Genomic DNA, 19,943 nt, shown 5'->3' with positions numbered 1-19,943 from the left:
CCCTCTGCCCCCACCCCTATAAAAAAACTGCATTTCCCCATAAAATAAACATGATGCCAGTGTTATATAAATGAATAATATTTGGTAGGATATTAGACTATGACTATGATAGGATTAGTTTGTGAGCTCCTCTGAGGTGGCATGATTATGTACTCTGTAATGTGTTACAGAAGAGGTCAGTGCTATATAAATACATACTGTATATACTCGAGTATAAGTTTAAAAATGTATGTCTGATTCACATCATAAAAAGTATAGGGGTCGACTTATACACGAGTCACGGGCAACACTGTGAGTACTGTGTATAATGGTGACATTCCCATTTGCAGCAATTTACTCAATGGTAAGTAATACTTTGAGGAAAGCTCAGCTTAAGAGAGTTGAATATTGGAGTCGAGTATATACAGGTATAATAATATGGTAGGGATTAGATTGTGAGCTCCTTGGAGGACAGTCGGTGACATGGCTATGTACTCTGTACAGTGCTTCAGAAGATGCCAGTGCTATATAAATACATAATAATAATAATATGGTAAGACATAAGTCTATTACCCTGCTATATAATGGAATACTTTTAGAGAGGGAGATATCAAGAGGAAATGGAGGAAATGAAGGAAAGTGTGTGTGTGTGTGTGTGTGTGTGTGTGTGTGTGTGTGTGTGTGTGTGTGTGTGTGTGTGTGTGTGTGTGTGTGTGTGTGTGTGTGTGTGTGTGTGTGTGTGTGTGTGTGTGTGTGTGTGTGTGTGTGTGTGTGTGTGTGTGTGTGTGTGTGTGTGTGTGTGTGTGTGTGTTTCTCCTGAGCTATTTTGTACGAGACAATTTTCATCTGCTATTTAACATATCTTTTCAGCATTTTACAATTGAATAAGTACCCTCAAAATTATTTTGAGTGAGTATTTCCTTGCTTGCTGGTGGTTTAAAATGCATAAGATCGCCAAATCAAATACCACCTAGGAGAAAATTTAGGAGAAAAAGTGAATTGGGGAGGGAGAAAAAAGGTAAAGAGGAGACAGCAAGAGAAGGGAGGAATGGAGAGTGATGAAGGATAGAAGACATTTCAGCCTTGAAGCAATAGGGTCCTATGTTTTAATCTTGGCCAGAACACAATTCTGCGGATACTGTGGGCATATGGCAATAAAGGATACATATGGGGAGATATAACTGTACTCAGAAGACTGTGGGGACATAGCAATGCAGGAGTGATACATTGTGGACATGGCTATACTGAGGATTCTGCAATACATGGGGATAGCACCACAGATTATGAGGGGACATTATTGATAGGGTGGTTGGGGATCATCTGTTTCTACAGATCTTTAAATCAGGAGTCCTAACTATTATGCTGGGTACACACGATGCATTCCCACACTCGATGCCCCGCTCGATTCCCGGCTGCTCGATTGTTTCCGAGTATTTCCGAGTGCATTACGATGATTGTTAGGTCGATTCTCATGCAAAGTATGAGAAACAAGGGACCCATCGAAATGGGAATCGGACATGTCAGAAATAATCGAGCGGCCAGGAATCGAGCGGAGAATCGAGTGTGGGAACGCACCGTGTGTATCCAGCATTAAAGGAGAGTGGGAGAAGAAAGGGAGAGGGAGCAAGCTAGCAGGATTCTGGATTCCCTAGTATTTGCTGCTGTCAGAGTGCATCTTGCCACGTGTAGAAGCTCTGTAATCTGACCTGTTGCTCAGCTACTAGAAATACAAATTGGCTCATAACTAACCCAAGATCTTCCTTTTGTTTACCCAAGCTAAACTGGTCCGGATAGCCAGTGAATTAATGAGCTGATAACAGAGGAATTCTTCTCTGTGAGTGAAAAAATAAATAAAAAAAAATACACGCCATTTGAGAACCTCAGCGTGGAATTCCTGAACTCTAGCTGCCTTTTCTGTTCAATGCACACTGCTGGAGCCTGGAAACAGTTAAATGTATGTTACTCAGCAGGGAGCGGGACAAGGCTCCCCAGTCACTGCGGGCCCCTTACAGGGCTACTGGTTGTGATGTCCTGACGGCGGCTCTGAGGTAGAGGCCTGTGCAGGTCTAATTTTTCAGACCCGCACCCACAGCCCCGCTGCCCACACCCAACCCGCTTTCTGGTGAATCTGGTAACTGCACCCCGACCCACAGGCCTCCAGACCTGCAACACGACCCGCTTTTTACATTTTATTATTATATATATATATATATATATATATATATATATATATATATATATATATATATATATATATATATATATATATATATATATATATATATATATATATATATATATATATATATATATATATATATACACACACATACACATATACATATATACACACACACATACATACATATACACACACACACACACACACACACACACACACACACTTGCAAACTTGCAAATGCTGCAATGCAAGGAGATCAGGTGAGCGCCTGACCACGGTACTCTGCTGCCAGCGGCCTGTGCAGTGGCCACCTTGCTCTCTGTGCACGTTTGCATTATGGCGGGTGTCTATGGACTTGGCCAGCATTGGAGACAGAGGGAAAGAGGAAGCTTTGGCACTGGAGACGAGTGGAGAAATGAGTGACACTGATGGCTGCTATGGTGTGGAAGCGAGCTGGCTACCTATACTGATGGGGGGGTGGGAGTGGGAAAAGGAGGGATTAAGGGAGTCATATGGCTACCTATACTAGAGGGAAAGGGGGAGGAGTCATCTGGCTACCTAAACTGGAGGGGGAGGGGTCATCCGGTTACCTATACTAGGGGGAGGGGTCATCTGGCTACCTATACTGAAGAGGGGCAGCTGGTGACAGCGGCCTTGGGTGGTGAAGAGTACAAATCCGGCCCTGGGTGCTGCAGGATTTTAACCTGAGTGTAGGGACTCTGCACACTCACATTTCCATGAAATCCTCAAAAGTAACTGTCACTGGATAAGTTCCTTGTTAAAGCCCCTCCCCCTCCCCTCCCCCCCAAAAAAAGGTTGGTGTGAGCCAACAGATGGCAGTTAATCTGTTCTTTATAACTAAAGTCTTGTTTACATTTTTATTTTATACTATTTTAATATAACTATTTTTAGGTTGTGGAACGAATTAACCGGGTTTCCATTAATTCTTATAGGGAAAATTGCTTTGATGTAAGTGAGCTTTGGATTACAAGCATGTTTCCAGAACAAATTATGTTCGCAAACCAAGGTTCCACTGTATATACAATTTTTCTTGTGATCAACTGACTGTGATCACCATCTTTATAAATACGCCCCATTACTTTGCATAAGCAAGGTCTACAGATTTGGGAATTAATAACTAGGCCGTGTGTTTGGAGTTATATTGGCTTTAACACAACACAATAAAAAATACCTTTCTTTAGTGGAAAAAGCTTGCCAGTTAATCCAACAATTAGAGGTTTAAAACAATATTTACAAAAACAATTCAACTATTTCTACTACTAAACCTAAAAATGAAATACAACAAAAATGCACAGCTTATTATGCCACTTGTTACCATGACAGCGTATACAGCTTTCTTCATGCTGCATCACATCAGCCAGGGGGCAGAGCTGCACCAGCGCCTCATGCCAACAGAAACTCAGGGAATGCACCACAGAACTAATTACCGGCTGTGTGTGGGAGTGTGCAGGCTGAGGAGGACATCCACTGACTGAGGAGACTCAAGCATGTGAAAACAAGAGAACCAGGAGATCCTGTTCATCAGATATTTCACATATCCCACAAAGCTTCTGTAGCTAAAATCCTGGCTTAGGAATGTGGTCATGTGACCAGAAGCATCCCACCTGGAAGCATGCTCGAGGAGACAAGGAAAGGGGACTATTCTGACAAAACTGCAGCCACCTGCGCCTGAACTCTGTGGTGCAGAAAATGGCTTATGCAGCAACTCATAAGAGCCTTTCTGCAGATCCTGACGATTAGACTGAACAGAAGCTCAAAGCAGTGACATTACAGATATACAGAATGAAGCATCTCTAAATAGAAATCTTAACATTTACAGGGGATTGACTTTAAAGGACCACGATCACAAAAAAAAAAAATAAAAAAAAAAAATAAAAAAAAAAAAATGAAATACATACATATAAACTAAATGCATTATACGTGTCTTTTCTCCTATGTTGCTGTCACTTACAGTATGTAGTAAAATGTTGACAGTTCCATCTGACAGAGTTTGGACTGGCCCATGTCCCCATGAGCTATTCTCAGTATTACCTTTATTTTTTTACAAAAGCACACTCTGGAAAGGATCTATACAAAGTGGTCAGCCAGCTTCCCTACTCATTTGCACGCTATTTTGGCAGTTGGACTGAGCAACTGAAGGTTAGGAAGTGCTTTTGTAAATAATGAAATAACTGAGAATCCCCCACGAGGAGATGGACTAGTCTGAAACTTGTCAGATTTTCACTACCTACTGTAAGCGACATCGGACAAAAAAATTATAGTACATTTTTCGCTGGGAGAACTGTTCATTTTTCTGCATGTATTTTACATTTTATTTTTTTCTTTATGATAGCTGTTCTTTAAAGTGAACCTGAGGTGAAAATAAACTGACGAGATAAACATTTATATTTATCCTTATACTCCTGATGATGACTTTATTAAACATCCCATGGTTTTCCTCAATGCTGGATCCACACCATACAATTTTTCGGCCGATTTACCTGACCGACCGATTATATCCAGCATGTCCGATCTCAGAATCGAACGATTCTTTTGAGCGATTTTCTGACCGATTTCCATAGAGATGAACGGAAATTGGTCAAAAAAAAATCGATCAAAAAAATTGTTTGATTCTGAGATTGGACATGCTGAATATAATCGATCGGCCAGATAAAATCGGCCGAAAAATTGTATGGTGTGGATCCAGCATTATATTTAAACATTTACAAAGTTTTGAATGTTTTACTATCTCTGATCAGTGGCAGCCTATTTAGTGTCTCAGGGTTCGAAAAAATGTCAATAGTTCATGTATTTTATCTCTCCCTGCCCTCAGAAGTTGTATTCTGCCAGGAAAACTTTTATGGATGTAATTTGCTTATCTGTGATGTTTACTATATTCCCAACAAGACAGAAGCTTTCACTTCCATGCCTAGAAATGACCTCTTCCAGGCAGCAAAATAACACAAGTAGAATAGCCAGGTTATTAATGTTTTGCACAGTGCACACACATTTATCTCATCATGTCTCAAGTACACTTTAAAGCCAGGTCCAGTCCAGTTTACTTTGAGAACCTGATATTGGTCAGAAGAGTCCCTTTTAGTGGAAAGGGATGGTGCTGGTGTGGTGCTGGTGTGGTGCAGGGCCTGCAGATTTATCACCTGTTCCAGCTACACCAATTTACTATAGGGAAAAATCAGGCATCTGATACAAAGTGATCATGCTCTCCGTGAATACTTACGCCACATAGTCTGGCATTACTATAGGCTTTGGTATATGCCCTGCTGGGATATATCCACTTATCAGCTCGGGTCGTATCTCACCCACTTTGTTGGCTCGCTGCAGTGCTGGGCCATCCTGAACCACCACATGGTCGTTACCTGCAGACACATCACGCTAAAATACAGGAAGAAAAAACACAATTGTTAGAGACTAAAATATATGACTCCACAGTTCTACAAATCAACGAGGTGTGGGCTTTGTATGACAGTCATATCCTTTGAATGACAACAGGCAGAAAGGAAGTGTTACTTTTGTCCCTCCAGAACTCTGATAGAGAGATCTGCATGACTCCCTGACGCAAACCTACCAGCGAAACAAGTCACACCATGTATTTTACAGAATTTATAATCTTTAAACATGGCCCCCTGTGGCACAGTGGACAATTTTTTGCCCACATACCGCATGTAATCTCATAATACACTGTATTTATATTATATACAAATTACTCAGCTTACTTCCTGTTGGGACTTGCATGATGATTAAGTCATTGCTGTAGCAACAGTATATAAATAGTCCTAAGTATGAAGGGACCACTGATGGGCAGGGACAGATTCTTCACCCATCCCTGTTCATTTTGGTTTAGGCTAATCCATACTGGGGATGGGGATGGATCTAGAAAGAATGTAATGGGTGGAGATTCTGTCACCATGCATACCACTATATGGAATGTTTAATCACTGAGTAACCAAGCTTCTGGAATCTCCACTGCTGTGGCTTTCTAACAGGTTATGTATCTTTTATGGCAACAGCATTTGCAGAATTGTAGTTTGACACTCGACCCTCTGAATATCTGTAAATGGTGAGATCAACCCTATAAACATAGAGTGACCATCGGAACTTGTTACACTGTGATCTGCAAGTGCAGAAGTAGTATTCCCCTAGGAACTGAGAGAAATGAGGTCTTGTTCACCTTAGGAAAATACCTTAGGGTGAATGATGGCTATAGGTTTCTGAAGAAGAACAAAACTTGATTTATTTTTTATTTCCGCTGTAAATTCCAAAGTGAAAAAGAAACAAAACTTGATTTATTTATTTCCGCTGTAAATTCCAAAGTGAAAAAGAAACAGAATGACACTTTGACTGCTCCCCTGATATTTTTTACCCAATGCAGCAATGGTTGGCTGCTTCATTAAGCAGCAGAGAAGCATTGTGGTAGCTCTGGAATGCAACATACTGTGGGTGCCATTGCACCTCTCCTCTCTCAGATAGGCTGGCTTAGTGGCACAGGTAGAAGCAGAGTACCACTAGCGCCACGCTACGGGCTCCGGCTCCTACCACAGATGGCACAATCTCTCAGCAGTCTTTGCAAAGGCAGAAAAGTGCCATGGCAGTTTTTCAGAAAGGGGTATGACCAACAAAACCTGGATTTTTTTTTTGATACTCTGTTATAACTTCTGCTTGATAGTGCTGATAGTGTGGGATTTACATTTACACAAGAGGTCAGTTTTAAGTACACACGTAACTGATTATCTCAGATTTCTTTCTTTTTTTGCCAGTTTTTAAGATTGCCGTGGAGGTCAGCCTTGGTCTTGAATACTGCTTTTATAATTGCAGTAACACTAATAATAATAGTCACCATTGCTACACTTTTATTACCCAACCTCTGCAAAACATACATGGCACATACAAGAGTCAATTAAAATGAATTTCACTGGCAAAGGTGCTGGCAAAACATGTACTGTTGGAGGGCCTTGAGGTTGGGGAGCTCTGCTTTAGAAAATGGAGGTCTAAAAGCGGTTTCAAACATGCTGATGTATGCGGCTCACAAACACCGGGAAAGTGATGACCATCAGGTCCATTTACTCTGTCCTGCTATTTGATTGGTTGTCACGGTTTGTGTTTTTATAGGTCCATGTGACCTGCTACAGTGTGTTGTTCCCAAGCAAGTACAAAATATACCTGGTCTCCCAGAATGCTCTAGAGTAAAGAACTCCACGTAACTATGCTAAACATCACTGGTAGGACAGGGCTACCTTCAATGTACAGCAATATATAGACATAGGAAGTATTTCTGTTGCTGAAATCAGGAAAATTACCATAGAAGTGGGTATCCTGAATAAATCGTTTCTATAGTATGTGCATGGGCATGGCCTCCTTTTTAGGACTTGTTTAAAGAATAAATGATTTGCTATCAAATAAACAAAAGACAAGCACTGGAATCCCAGCAAACCAGTGAAGCAGGAAAACCACTGAAGCTAGGCTGGCTACCACAATTTCCAAACACACAACTGTTCATAGCAGACATCTGTATACCTCACTGATTGTGTTTGCTGCTACTTCCCCAATCTCCCTGCTCTCCCTGTCACTGCATCAGTTTGCACTGAGCTCCCAGCAGGCAGAGTGGTGGAAGGTGGTCCGATCTTTGACTGACCTAATGCTGGGCATACACGGCTCGATTCTCTCGCTCGATTCCGCAGGCTGTTCTCTTATCTTCCGCTCGGTTTTCTTATCTTTTTCCATTGTTTTCAATGCGGAATCAAGCGGCGAAAGGATCGGGCGGGAGATCGGACGTGTCGGAAATGATCTATCGAGCCATCTAAAATGGCTCCGAATCGAGCCGTGTATTCCCAGCATAATGCTAGGCACACACCATACAATTTTCGGTTATAGTTACCTGTCAGATTGATAATTTCCAACATGTTGGAAATTATCTATCTAACCATCTATCTCTATCTGCCTATTAGGCATTAGTCTACTCAGCAGGAGATAAACAGAAGACAATGCACCAGAGATAATGACCAGTCACTACAGAAAATAATCTAACAGAAAATCTAACAGAAAATTGTATGGTGAAATCTAACAGAAAAGTGTATGGTGTGTACTAGGCATAAAGCCCCATCTACACCATACAATTGTTTGTCCGATTCGATTCAATCCGACATGTCCTATTGGGATTCAATTTGCCATTGTTTTGCAATGGCAAATTGAATTGAATCGAATTCCGATTGGACATGTTGGTTTGAATTGAATCGAATCAATGACTCAAATTGAATAGAATCAATGACTCAAATTGAATTGGACAAAAAATTGTATGGTGTAGATGGGGCTTAAAAGAATAAGTTACATAGGATGATCTCAGAGCAGGCCTGATGGAGTCCTCTTCCCATCCTGGGTCAACTTTTGCTGCGTGTCCATAATATACACTCCATATAGGCACTTTATAAATAAAAGGATAACAATTTGAATCGGACCTTTCCAAAATCAGAATATTAATATGCACCTTAAAAGTAAGCCTGAAATGATAGTATCATAATAATGGCACATCGATACTGCACACCTACCCAGTATATCCTCACCACGGCAATTACTAGATTGCTGACAGACTGGCCACCTCTTACTGGGAAGACCCCCTTCCCCCTTGCTATTTTTTTCGATATTCTAAACATCTGGGGGGATACTACGATGCTGCATATACTGGATGCTGTATTTTTCGGACTAAAAAGCTGCTCCTGACCATAAAACGCACCTAGGTTTAGAGGACAAAAACCAGGGGAAAAAATATATACTAAACCTGGTGCATCCATGGTGAAGGGGAAGCTTGTGGATTATGTCCCCTTTGTACCTCATGCCCCCCTTGTACCTCTTGTGTCTCCCCCTTGTGTCCTATGTTTGTCCCTGTGTCCTTCTCTGCATGGGCACAGTACAGGGAGTCCCCGACATTGCAGCGGGTTGGAGGTTTGTATTGGCAGGCGTTCACAAGTCAGGAACTCCCTGCATTTGGACTATAAGACCCAGTGACTTTTTTTCCCACTTTTTGGGGAGAAAAAGTGAGACTAGTGTCAAAAATACAGAAATACAGTACTTTGGTTTTATTCCCATCTTTATGATTGACATGGTTTTCTTGACATAATGATGGAATTGAGACCTTAAGTTAAGTTATATACGCACCTGTTTGATACAATCTAGGCCTTCAAACCCCCATATCTTTTCCTTTGATCTAAATTGATAAACTCATTAAGCATTAGGGGTGGTAGTTCTACTACTCCTTTGACATTATTATATATAATAATAGAAATGCAGAATCACAGGTAGAAGCAACTGACACTGGTGTCACTTGTTACAATCAATGCTTCCTATTGCTGCCAGCACAGGCAGCCACCTAAACAACAGGGAATAGTGACCATGAGGACCGGCAAGAGACATGGACTAAGGTAAATGATAACAGAATGGTGCCGGTTGCCTCAGCTTGAAGTCACCTCATTCTTTTTTAATGACAATTCTCCCCAGAAATAATGGAAAGGGTATCGTGCTCATGAAAGTGTGGCTATCACTATCTACTGGAATACAAGAGTCCCGCATTCAAATCCTGGGAGAGACTATTTGCAGCTGCAAGGAGTTTGTAGGTTCTATCCATCCTTGAGTCTGATCCCCCCATACTAAAATAAATGGGCCTAGATTTTAACAGTGATGGCTAACCTTGGCACTCCAGCTGTGACAAAACTACAAATCCCATCATGCCTCTGCCTCCATGAGTTATGCTTAGAGCTGTCAGAGTATTGCAATGCCTCATGGGACTTGTAGTTCCACCACGCCTGGAGTGCCAAGGTTAGCCATCACTAAAATGTGGTAAGAACAAGAATTTGTGAGCCCCTCTGAGGCACAGCTAGTATTGCAAATCGTTCAGGCCGGTTTCACACCTACTACTAGCAGTGCAAGCGGTCTTACCGTGCTTTTTACGCATAGGCTGCGATTGTAATAAAGTGTGAACCTAATACTGGGGGCACATCTGGCTATCTACACTGGGGGAGGGGGATACCTGATACTGGGGTTTTGTCTGCTGGGTCTTTCCCCCATGTGGCCGTCACAAGCAGCAACTTCTTGCATAACCTGCAGAAACTGAGCAGTGCAGGTCTCATGACATCCGATGTAAAACACTCCACTAATCTGCAGGCGATTCCAGTATGATCACTACACAAGAATGAACAAGCTCTGCACTGACTATCACATTCTTCAGTAAACCCATCTCCTATTGCTTCTGCTATGCTGCACATTCCTCAGCATAATCACCATTCTTAGGTTCCAGGTATACCCAGACCAGACAAACAGGGAAAAGATTGTTCTGCATTACCGGTCCCTATAGAATGTCCTTTGTTGTACAGCTCAGCCCATGATTCAAGGCTTGACACACCGAACATTCACCTACATATGATAACAGCCTGTTATGTTTTCACACAGAGACACACATGGTGTGCAGAAAACACATCCAGAAAACAGACAGACGAGTGGGCTCCCAGCCTCAGCTTGTTACACTCACTCTGTCCATCTCTGATGTAGTAGAAATGGCTCTGTACACTTCTCCAGCATCACTACAGTACACAACACTTGGGGTGGGGTAGAGAGGTTGGGGACAGGGTGTTATACACAAGAGCCTGCTGCACACTGAATAGGGACTGTCTACAAATCTTTGTATGATTCCTTATCAGTGGCTGAGCAGGTTGCAGTCATTAGAACAACTGTGCAGAGAGCAGATTGTTTTTTTTCTCTCTGTGCCATTAGTTACCTGTCTCTCAGGACAGGGAAAATAAACTTTTTCCCCCTCAGGGCCCCCTGTGGCTTCTAGGCCCCCCTGTGGCTTCTGGGCCCCCCTGTGGCTGCATCCCTTGCAGGGTCTATTATCATGCCCCTGACTCCGCTACCTTCCTTCACACATTCGTTGCTTGGCACGCACGGCCATATGACTTTGATAGTGTGGGAGAGGTCTTTTTCCCACTATTCGGCACAGAGTAAAATAAATGCAAATAAAAAAAATAAATAAAAAAAATTATAAATAACTTGGGCCATACAATACACATATAGACAAATCTATCCCCTCTACCAATAAGGAACACTCCCAACACTTATCAGGAGTGTCTGTAGAAGACAAAACATGAAGAACCCTAAAGAGAAACACAGGGTAGACCGTATATAATGAAGTATGTTACTAGTATAGGAAAAAACAGCATAAGACAGGACAGGAAGCACAAACAGGCTCCAAACCGCTGAGTACTTTGCATAACATGCACTGCTATGTGCTCTACAAACACCCATCTATATGAGCTATGGAAAGCAGAATCAATTATTTGCATATCATATATTCTTATTACTGTACAAGCTGGAAATAATAGATGTAAGATGAATTATGTATCTCATCTGGCCACTGTAAAATCCTGTAGCGGAGGGTGTTTTGCACATGTGCAATTCGTTAAGACTGTAACCGAGCCTGCACAGATCCCTCCAGGCCGGAGAGAGCGAATACCGTGAATCCAGCGCAGGAGACTTGGGTGCACAGGGAGGGACTTCGGTGCCGTCAGAAGACCGAGCTGAAGTTACTTTTAAAACAATAATTCGACCTCCAGCAATTTCTGGAAGATGAATTATTTCATTCCCCACTATCCATGGAGGGGGAATAGTATTTAACACGGCTGGGACTTGTGCAGCAGCAGGATCAGCCATATACTGGCTGTATCATGTGCCCAAGTCTCCCTCTCCCGCGCCGATTCCTCTCGTACGCGTGAGAGAGATAGCACGTGGTGCACATTGGCCTGCAACACAGCTGGATTAGACTTCACTGGAGCAAGTAGATCGGCCTGGGAGGGCGGCAAGGGAGCTAAAGGACTACAGGGGGCTGGAGAAAGCATTTTGCTTTCTTCATCTCAGGTTTACGTTCAGGAAAACATGAGCAATTTCTGACCACCTTGTACCAGATTTGGGAAAAAAAATCCTACTTATGCACTTTAAAGGGACCCTGAGCAGTGAAAATAAATAAAATCGGTACTTACCTGGGGCTTTCTCCAGCCCACTGTAGGTCGGGAGATCCCCCAGCATCCTCCTGGCTCCTCTCCCGGTCTCGCTGCCCAATACATGACCGGCGACAGACGAGCCGAGTGTCGGGCTGACACTTCCTTATCGGCAATGCTCTTAGTCATCACGGCGGCCGGCGTGACAGTGCTGCGCATGCGCGGTTTAGAGTTAGAAAACCGCACATACTCAGTACTGTCACGCTGACTGGTGTGATGACGCGTAGCGGCCGGCATAATGACATCAAGCATCACCGATAAGGAAGTGTCAGCCCGAAACTCGGCCCGGGTGTTGCCTGTGATTGAGCAGCGAGACTGGGAGAGGAGCCAGGAGGATGCCGGGGAACCTCCCGACCTACGATGGGCTGGAGAAAGCCCCAGGTAAGTACTGATTTTATTTTCACTGATCAGGGACCCTTTAAAAAGTTTCCTCACAAAAAAAAAAAAAAAAAAAAAAAAAAAAGAAAGAAAGGGAATCTGAAGTGAAAATAAACTTATGAAATAATTAATTGTATGTGTAGTACAGCTAAGAAATAGAACATTAATGGCAAAGAAACAAGTCACTATATCCAGTACAGGAAGAGTTAAAGTGTAACTGTCGGGCATAAAAATAAAAAATCAATTATTTTTATCTGGTAAACAAGTTATAAAGGATGCTAACCAGGCAATCCAAAAGTTAAAATCACTATTACTTTTCTTGTTGATAAATTATTCCTCAGTTTGCCCGACTCTTATTTGGTACATACAAAATGAAAGTTGCAGGGCATGCTGGGTTGTCCTTTTTAGTTTCTCTATTTCCCCTCAGACTTAACTAATGCAACCTGATTGGCTGAAGCCTTTTTCCCTCCTGTTTTCCCCTCCCACACCCCTGTTCCTCTCTGATTGGCCAATATTTCTCATGCTGAGACAATGCACTTTCTATAGTGAAGGGTGGGAAAATCAGGCAGAGGAGAGTAGGGCAGGAAATGACATCGAGATTGGCTTTAAAATAGGCACACAATGCTAAGAAGGATTTTCTATTTTTTTACTGTAGAAAAATCAGTAAAATCAAAAACTTGGACAGTGCAATACATATGCTATGTAAGTAGAGAAAGTATCTATCTACTTATATATGCGTTTTTTTTTCTGAGATAGTATGGCTGACAGCTTCTCTTTCCACGGTTTTTACACCTTAAAGAGAATCTGTATTGTTAAAAATCGCACAAAAGTAAACATACCAGTGCGTTAGGGGACATCTCCTATTACCCTCTGTCACAATTTCGCCGCTCCTCGCCACATTAAAAGTGGTTAAAAACAGTTTTAAAAAGTTTGTTTATAAACAAACAAAATGGCCACCAAAACAGGAAGTAGGTTGATGTACAGTATGTCCACACATAGAAAATACATTCATACACAAGCAGGCTGTATACAACCTTCCTTTTTAATCTCAAGAGATCATTTGTGTGTTTCTTTCCCCCTGCAGCTATCTTCCACTGAAGTGTCAGGCTGTTTCTTACTGCAGAGTGCAGACAGCTCTGCCCGTATGTAATTCATCAGTATGTGAAAGCCCAGCCAGCTCAGAGGAGGATTTATCCAGCTTGTAAAAGATAATAGAGCAGAGAGAAGCTGCACTAATCTAAATAACACACAGGCAGTGTGCAGAGAGGGGCCTGGAGGGGGGAGATGCATCACAGAACCACAACACTGAAGAACTTGGCAACCTTCCAGAGACAGGCTGACAAGTCTGACAAGAGAGAGAGAAGTTGATTTATTACAGAGATGGTGATAGTAGAACGTGCTGCAGTAAGCCAGAACACATTAGAATAGCTTTTGGAACTTGTAGGATGATAAAAAACAGGATGCAATTTTTGTTACGGAGTCTCTTTAAAGTTCCTGACATTTGACACTTTAGCTGTGTCGTTTTGATACAGCAGTAACTTTTTAATTATCTATGCCATCTTAGTGATACATGTCTTATGTATATGTATGTAATATGTTTCTCACAAAACTTTCTTGTTTTATAATCCATTTATGGGGGAAAAATTAGGCGCAAATGCAGAAACAAACATTTTTTCACTTTTCACCCTTCCTAATTTTCACCTCACACATCCCACAGTTATAAAACATTTACAAATAAATTATTTGGCCCTTCCCAATTAAAATGATACCTCATAAGCCCCATTTTACTTCTAGCTGAGCATGTGGCAGACAGTTATCCCCAGTCTGCGCGTCTGTGGCGATCGAATGCGTTCGCTAGGGTGACAGTTCAGGGGGCCAGAGTGCTGTACAGATGCATCGCTAGGCAATGGCAGAGCGCTAAATCTGTAGAGCATTGGGGCCTGAAACTTCGCCGCTACTGGCGGCAGTCATTAAACGTTTATAAACAGGTTTAGGAATTGTAGGGGTTAATAATGGGTTACTAGGCTATGTTGGCGTTAAAAATTAATGGGGAATTAAAAAAAAAATACTTTTTATTTTATTGGGTCTGTCACAAAATTTTTTTTTTTTCTTTTTTTTTTACTGTTACAACTTTTTTTTTCCTCCCGAACTTTATTGAATGATTGTTGCTAGCTAACAGCAACAATCATCATAATAATATATTATTACTAGCAGCGCTACTAAAAATACCAATATCCTCGTTCAAATGTCCTGAGAATCTGTGAGTTCGCTTGGAAGTGTCCTTAAATACAGATGATGAATAAAATATTCCACTGCGCTCTTACACAGGATTCAATCTAGAAAACAAAATCAGAAACTCCACATCGCGTGATTCTGTCTAATGTATATGGCTTTATCACACCCGTGCTAGTGTAAAGCGTGATTCCACTCAAAAATCCACCACCAACATCAATGGGGCTCACCAGATGCAGACCACCTCGTTTTTCAAGTGGGTCTCAAGCTCAATCTGTGTCTCACTCTGCACGTCAGTGAAGCACACCTTCCGGTTTCAATAAAACGTTTAATCTTGATAAAACTTTAAAAACAAGATACAAGAAAGCTCCTCATTGCATAGTATGTCTGCATAAATGAGCAATACATCCGCGCTTCTCGCGCCAATTGCCCACTTACAGACTAAAGGATTGATATAGGCACGTCTCAATGGTGAAGCTAGAGCTCCTTCGCAGCTTCCGAGCGGTTGTCCGGCAGCGTCCCGCACTCTAAACAATCCTCGCTGCTGTCACGGACATCCCCAGCTCACCACCGCAAGTTTCCGGACGTGATGACGTCACACGCATCACGTCCGGAAACTTGCGGTGGTGAGCTGGGGATGTCCATGACAGCAGCGGGGATTGTTTAGAGTGCGGGACGCCACCGGACAACCGCTCGGAAGCTGCGAAGGAGCTCTAGCTTCACCATTGAGACGTGCCTATATCAATCCTCCAGGCGTATTTCATAGTATAAAACCGCAGCTAGGATAGCCACAACTTGTAGTTCTTGGAGGTAGTCCACACGGCTAGAACTAACCTGGTTCCTGACCAGAAGTGCGTACCCCCGCAACAACGCCAGATCGATACGCTGGTACGTTTATTTCCCCGTTTATTTTGGTAAGCAAAATCGCTTTGCGTGTATTTTTGTACTTTTATCCTTGTAACTTTTTTTACTTTGTTTTTGTAATCTTTTGTATATATTCTGTTCTGCATTGTTCCACCTTTTTCCCTGGAATATTAAATTATTATTTAATAAGCTTGACTTCTGCCGTACTAAACTAACACTCATAGCCTAGAAGAGATTGAAGTGTGTATAAGTCCATGCCTAATTGTATGCTTGAGCAACACTACCATATGAAATTGTAATTGCATTGTGTGTGGGGGCGTTTGTCATACGTTGGCCTAAAGCGCGCAGCTGACCCAACGTACGAAAAACGCCAGTGCGAGTAGCGACAGCAGAGCGGCTAACAGTATCGTTCGGAACGACTGTTAGTGGGTTTCTGCTTCACTACAGTGTAAGATTGCAACTGTGTGTGTGTGTGTGTGTGGGTGCGTGGCGTTCCCGTATTCGGCCTAAGCGCAAAGCTGACCCGAATACGAAAACGCGGAGTGCGCTCTGAGGACTCGACAGCAGAGTGGAAGTGTCTAGCGAACAGCTAGTGGTGGCAGTGAGAGGTGTTCTGAGGGGTCCCAGCCTTGTTTTAGCTCGAATAAGGCTGCTCCCCGCTTGATCTGGTCAAACCCGCAGTCGGGAACCGTATACGCAGGCGTGCCGCGGGCCGGTTCCTGACATACATTTCATTATACCATGAGGTTTTTTTTTCGCTTCAGTGTCACTATAATAGGATGAGATTTTGGTCTTTTTATCACACTTTTTTTTTTTTTAATTATAAAACAATCTTATTATTTTCCTCTTTCTTTCCTTCTGCTGATTTCCTGGTTTGCTAGCATGCGAGTAATGGTTCATTAATGCAATGTGTAATGGTCTAAAGTGCATACAAATTCTGGAAAAGTACCTGTATTTCATTGTACTACAATACACACATAATGTGCTGGATGAGCATCTGAGGCCCAGCCCTTATTCTATTGTTCTGACTTTACTGATAACTTAAACATTCCAAAGCTGAAGCTAGTGTGTATTGTGTGTATGACAGACACATCTCAGCAGCCTGTGGAATTGTTTTTACTCATGGATGTGATTTTACAAATTACCACTTAGCAATCAGCGATCAGCATTTTTGCATGATGAAGCGGAACATGAGTCAATCATTGCCACTCAGCTGAGCTGCACGAGCGAGGCTTTCCGCATCACTTATAACCCTCCACCCTTTTCCATATGCAAATAGAGTGTCATGCCGTGCATTATGGGACATGACACATGTTCCTCAAGCTCTTATCGTTCATTAAGTGACTAATTAAGTTCCTCTGTGTCGTGACATATCCTTCGTGCAAGGATGGACTTCAAAAGACTTGTGCTGAGGGTGAGAACTGTGTTGGGCTCCTCTAGTTATGCAGCAATGCATCCTGGTGCATTTTGTGGAATTACAGAGGTGCAACTGCAAGACCTCTTCACAAGACCATATAGGCACCTTGAGGTAACAACATAAAGAGAAACTCCAGTGAAAACAGTGTAATGAAAAAAAGTGCTTAATTTTATAATTATTTATAAATGATTTGGTTAACGTTTGCCCATTGTAAAATCTTTCCTCTCCCTGATTTACATTCTGACATTTATCACATGGCAACATCTTTACTGCAGGCAGGAAATGCCTATGGAAAGAGATGATGCATTTTTGGCAGTTAGAAACAGCTGTTATTTCTCACAATGCAACAAGGCTCCCACAGTGTGATGCCAGCGCTATGGACCTGACATCACACTGTGGGAGGGGTTTCACCACAATATCAGCCTACAGCGTCCTCTGATGATCAGTTTGAGAAAAGGAACAGATTTCTCATGGGAAAGGGGGTATCAGCTACTGATTGGGATGAAGTTCAATTATTGGTTACGGTTTCTGTTGAAAGCCTTGTACACTTGTACGAGGCAAGTTGCAAGGCAGGGACCGGGACTTGATCCCCTGGGTGACAATATAAGGCAGACTCTGTACAGATGCGTTGCCAGCCTCTGAGCTAGCAAAGTGTTCTATTACTATGCGGGTGGGAGGGCTGGTGAAGTGGAGCATGGGAAGAGTCACACAGTAGGAGCACTGAGAGAGGAGAACAATGCTCTAGGGCCAGCGCTCGAGTTTATCGGCCAGGCTGATTACCGGCCAAGGCGTTGGTGGCTGCTGTACTCATGCTTGATTCATCAGGAGTGTATACAAGAGGCAAGTCATGCTGATAAGCCAGATGGCCAAAGCTAGTAAAAACAATTATTAGCCGTTTGTTAGCCGATGGTGCTCTGCGAGTTTTGAGCCCAGGTCCCTTTACATTATTCTCTGTGTTTTTGCCCAGCCTTGTGTGTTCCTCATAAGATGGTCATCAGCCTGATTGAGCGACTACCAACTTTCTGCTGTGTATTGTTTAGTGAGTGCAAAGGCACAGGAGGAATCTGCTGGTGGTCAGGTCCCATACCCCCCCCCCCCCCCCTCCTCAATGTCAGACTGCATCCTATGAGGTTAGGGGCTCATGGCCCTGTGGTCAACCCCAGGTAAGTTTGCTCTTAAGCTTTTTATCCTTTATCAGACATCTGTCCAATCATAGATACGCTCATTGTATGTGTTGGATGCAGATGCCTCCACCGTTAGCATAGGCTCCCCTCTGACACTGGCAGAGGGGCTTAACTCACATGTCTGTTGGATATGTGGTACAAACAATCTTGTTTATTTTGGGTTGTTGTTGTGTTAGCCGCTGATGATCTGTGAGGTTTGAGCTCAGGTCCCTTTAAAAAAATTCTTCTAGACTTGAAAACCCAAGTGTAGGGGCGGTGTGACAGCTATAGGAGCCAATGACCTGGCTGTTATCTTGCGGAATTCTAGTCAGATGAAAAAGCTAGGTTACAGGGAACCAGTAGGTCTTTATGTGGTGAACCAAACGGAACCTGTAAAACTTCCACTGAAAGCAATAAAGAGTACAGTATGGCCTTCCAAATCATTTTAATAAATTAGATGGTGGATCAGGGGAGATAACTACAAGTCACGAGGCTCCCCAGCAAAGCTTTGATGCCCCCCCCCCCCCCAACGTTCACTTGGTTTCTCTTGCCTCAGCTTGGTGACCCTCACAGCCAAGGAGTCCATCTTGCTAGGGGTATAAAACAAGTGTAGACATCAGAATATACACACCCATCTATAACAAGTGTAGCCACCTGATCTGAAGGCTGGACTCCTTTAGTGGTGGGAGTGAAATAGTAGTTGGGGCAACCCAGCGTGCTCAGGGACTGCTCCTCTGTAGTTTTGCTTCTGTGTTGGATTCAATAAAAACATTGAATTCAACAAAACAAAAACTCACTCTTCCATCTTGACCATTGTTGACCCACCTTGACCATTTTGTCGCTTAAACACTGATAGGTTGTTCACCGGCAGATAAATGTATCAAGATGCATGGGGAGGGGTTGGGGACACTGCAGGCAAAGTGATATTGGAGCAAGGCTGCATTAGCTTTGTACTGCATCTTAAGGTGCCTACACACGCCATACTTCTGCAAACAGGTCCGCCAGACCCACCTGCTGGGCGGACGTTCTGCCGACAGTAGCACGTGTGTACGCGCTGTCGGCAGACTGATAAGGCTGTTTCTGAACGATCCGAAACAGCCTTATCAGTCTGCCGACAGCGCATACACACATACTACTGTCAGCAGAACGTCCGCCCAGCGGCAGGGTCTGGCGGACCTGTCGTTTGCGTAAGTATGGCGTGTGTAAGCGCCTTAACAGTGTAAAGCTTGGAGCTATCTATGTGATATTACACAAGATCTCTACTGAGTGCTGACACTGATCATCAGATATAATATAAAATGCAGCAAGGTGCGTGCCTTAAAACACTATTGTTTGTAGCAACAGATAAAGAATCCAACATTATGCAGATAAAGATCTCTTTGCACAAAGCCAAGTAAGTGAGTCATGGCCCCAGCCCAAGAGCAGAACTCTGACCTCTGGATAAAGAATTTCCTGCCTGGGATACTAAAGGTGCGTACACACGCCGGACTGGAGGCAACGACGGGTCCGTCGTTACCTCCCGCTGGGTGGGCGTGCCAACGACAGTCCGGCGTGTGTACGCACTGTCGGCGGACTTATACGGCTGCTTCTGATTCAGAAGCAGCCGTATCAGTCCGCCGACAGTGTGTACACACGCTGGACTGTCGTTGGCACGCCCACCCAGCGGGAGGTAA

At 43.0% G+C, this 19,943-nt stretch overlaps 1 protein-coding gene across 3 annotated transcripts in view; it reads right to left on the bottom strand.

Annotated features, from left to right (window-relative positions):
- The window catches only part of MARVELD2 (MARVEL domain containing 2), a 64,360-nt gene that overhangs the window by 16,672 nt on the left and 27,745 nt on the right, over positions 1-19,943 (bottom strand). For all 3 annotated transcript variants that reach the window (XM_068248122.1, XM_068248113.1, XM_068248103.1), the window contains exon 4: positions 5,400-5,554. In XM_068248122.1, the coding sequence (XP_068104223.1) occupies positions 5,400-5,554 (155 nt within the window). The remainder of the gene's footprint in view (positions 1-5,399; positions 5,555-19,943) is intronic.

This window comes from Hyperolius riggenbachi, chromosome 1 (genome assembly GCF_040937935.1).
Source record: "Hyperolius riggenbachi isolate aHypRig1 chromosome 1, aHypRig1.pri, whole genome shotgun sequence".
NCBI classification, from domain to species: domain Eukaryota; kingdom Metazoa; phylum Chordata; class Amphibia; order Anura; family Hyperoliidae; genus Hyperolius; species Hyperolius riggenbachi.
The sequence above is the reverse complement of the archived record's forward strand: the minus strand, read 5'-3'. Positions and strand labels throughout refer to the sequence as shown.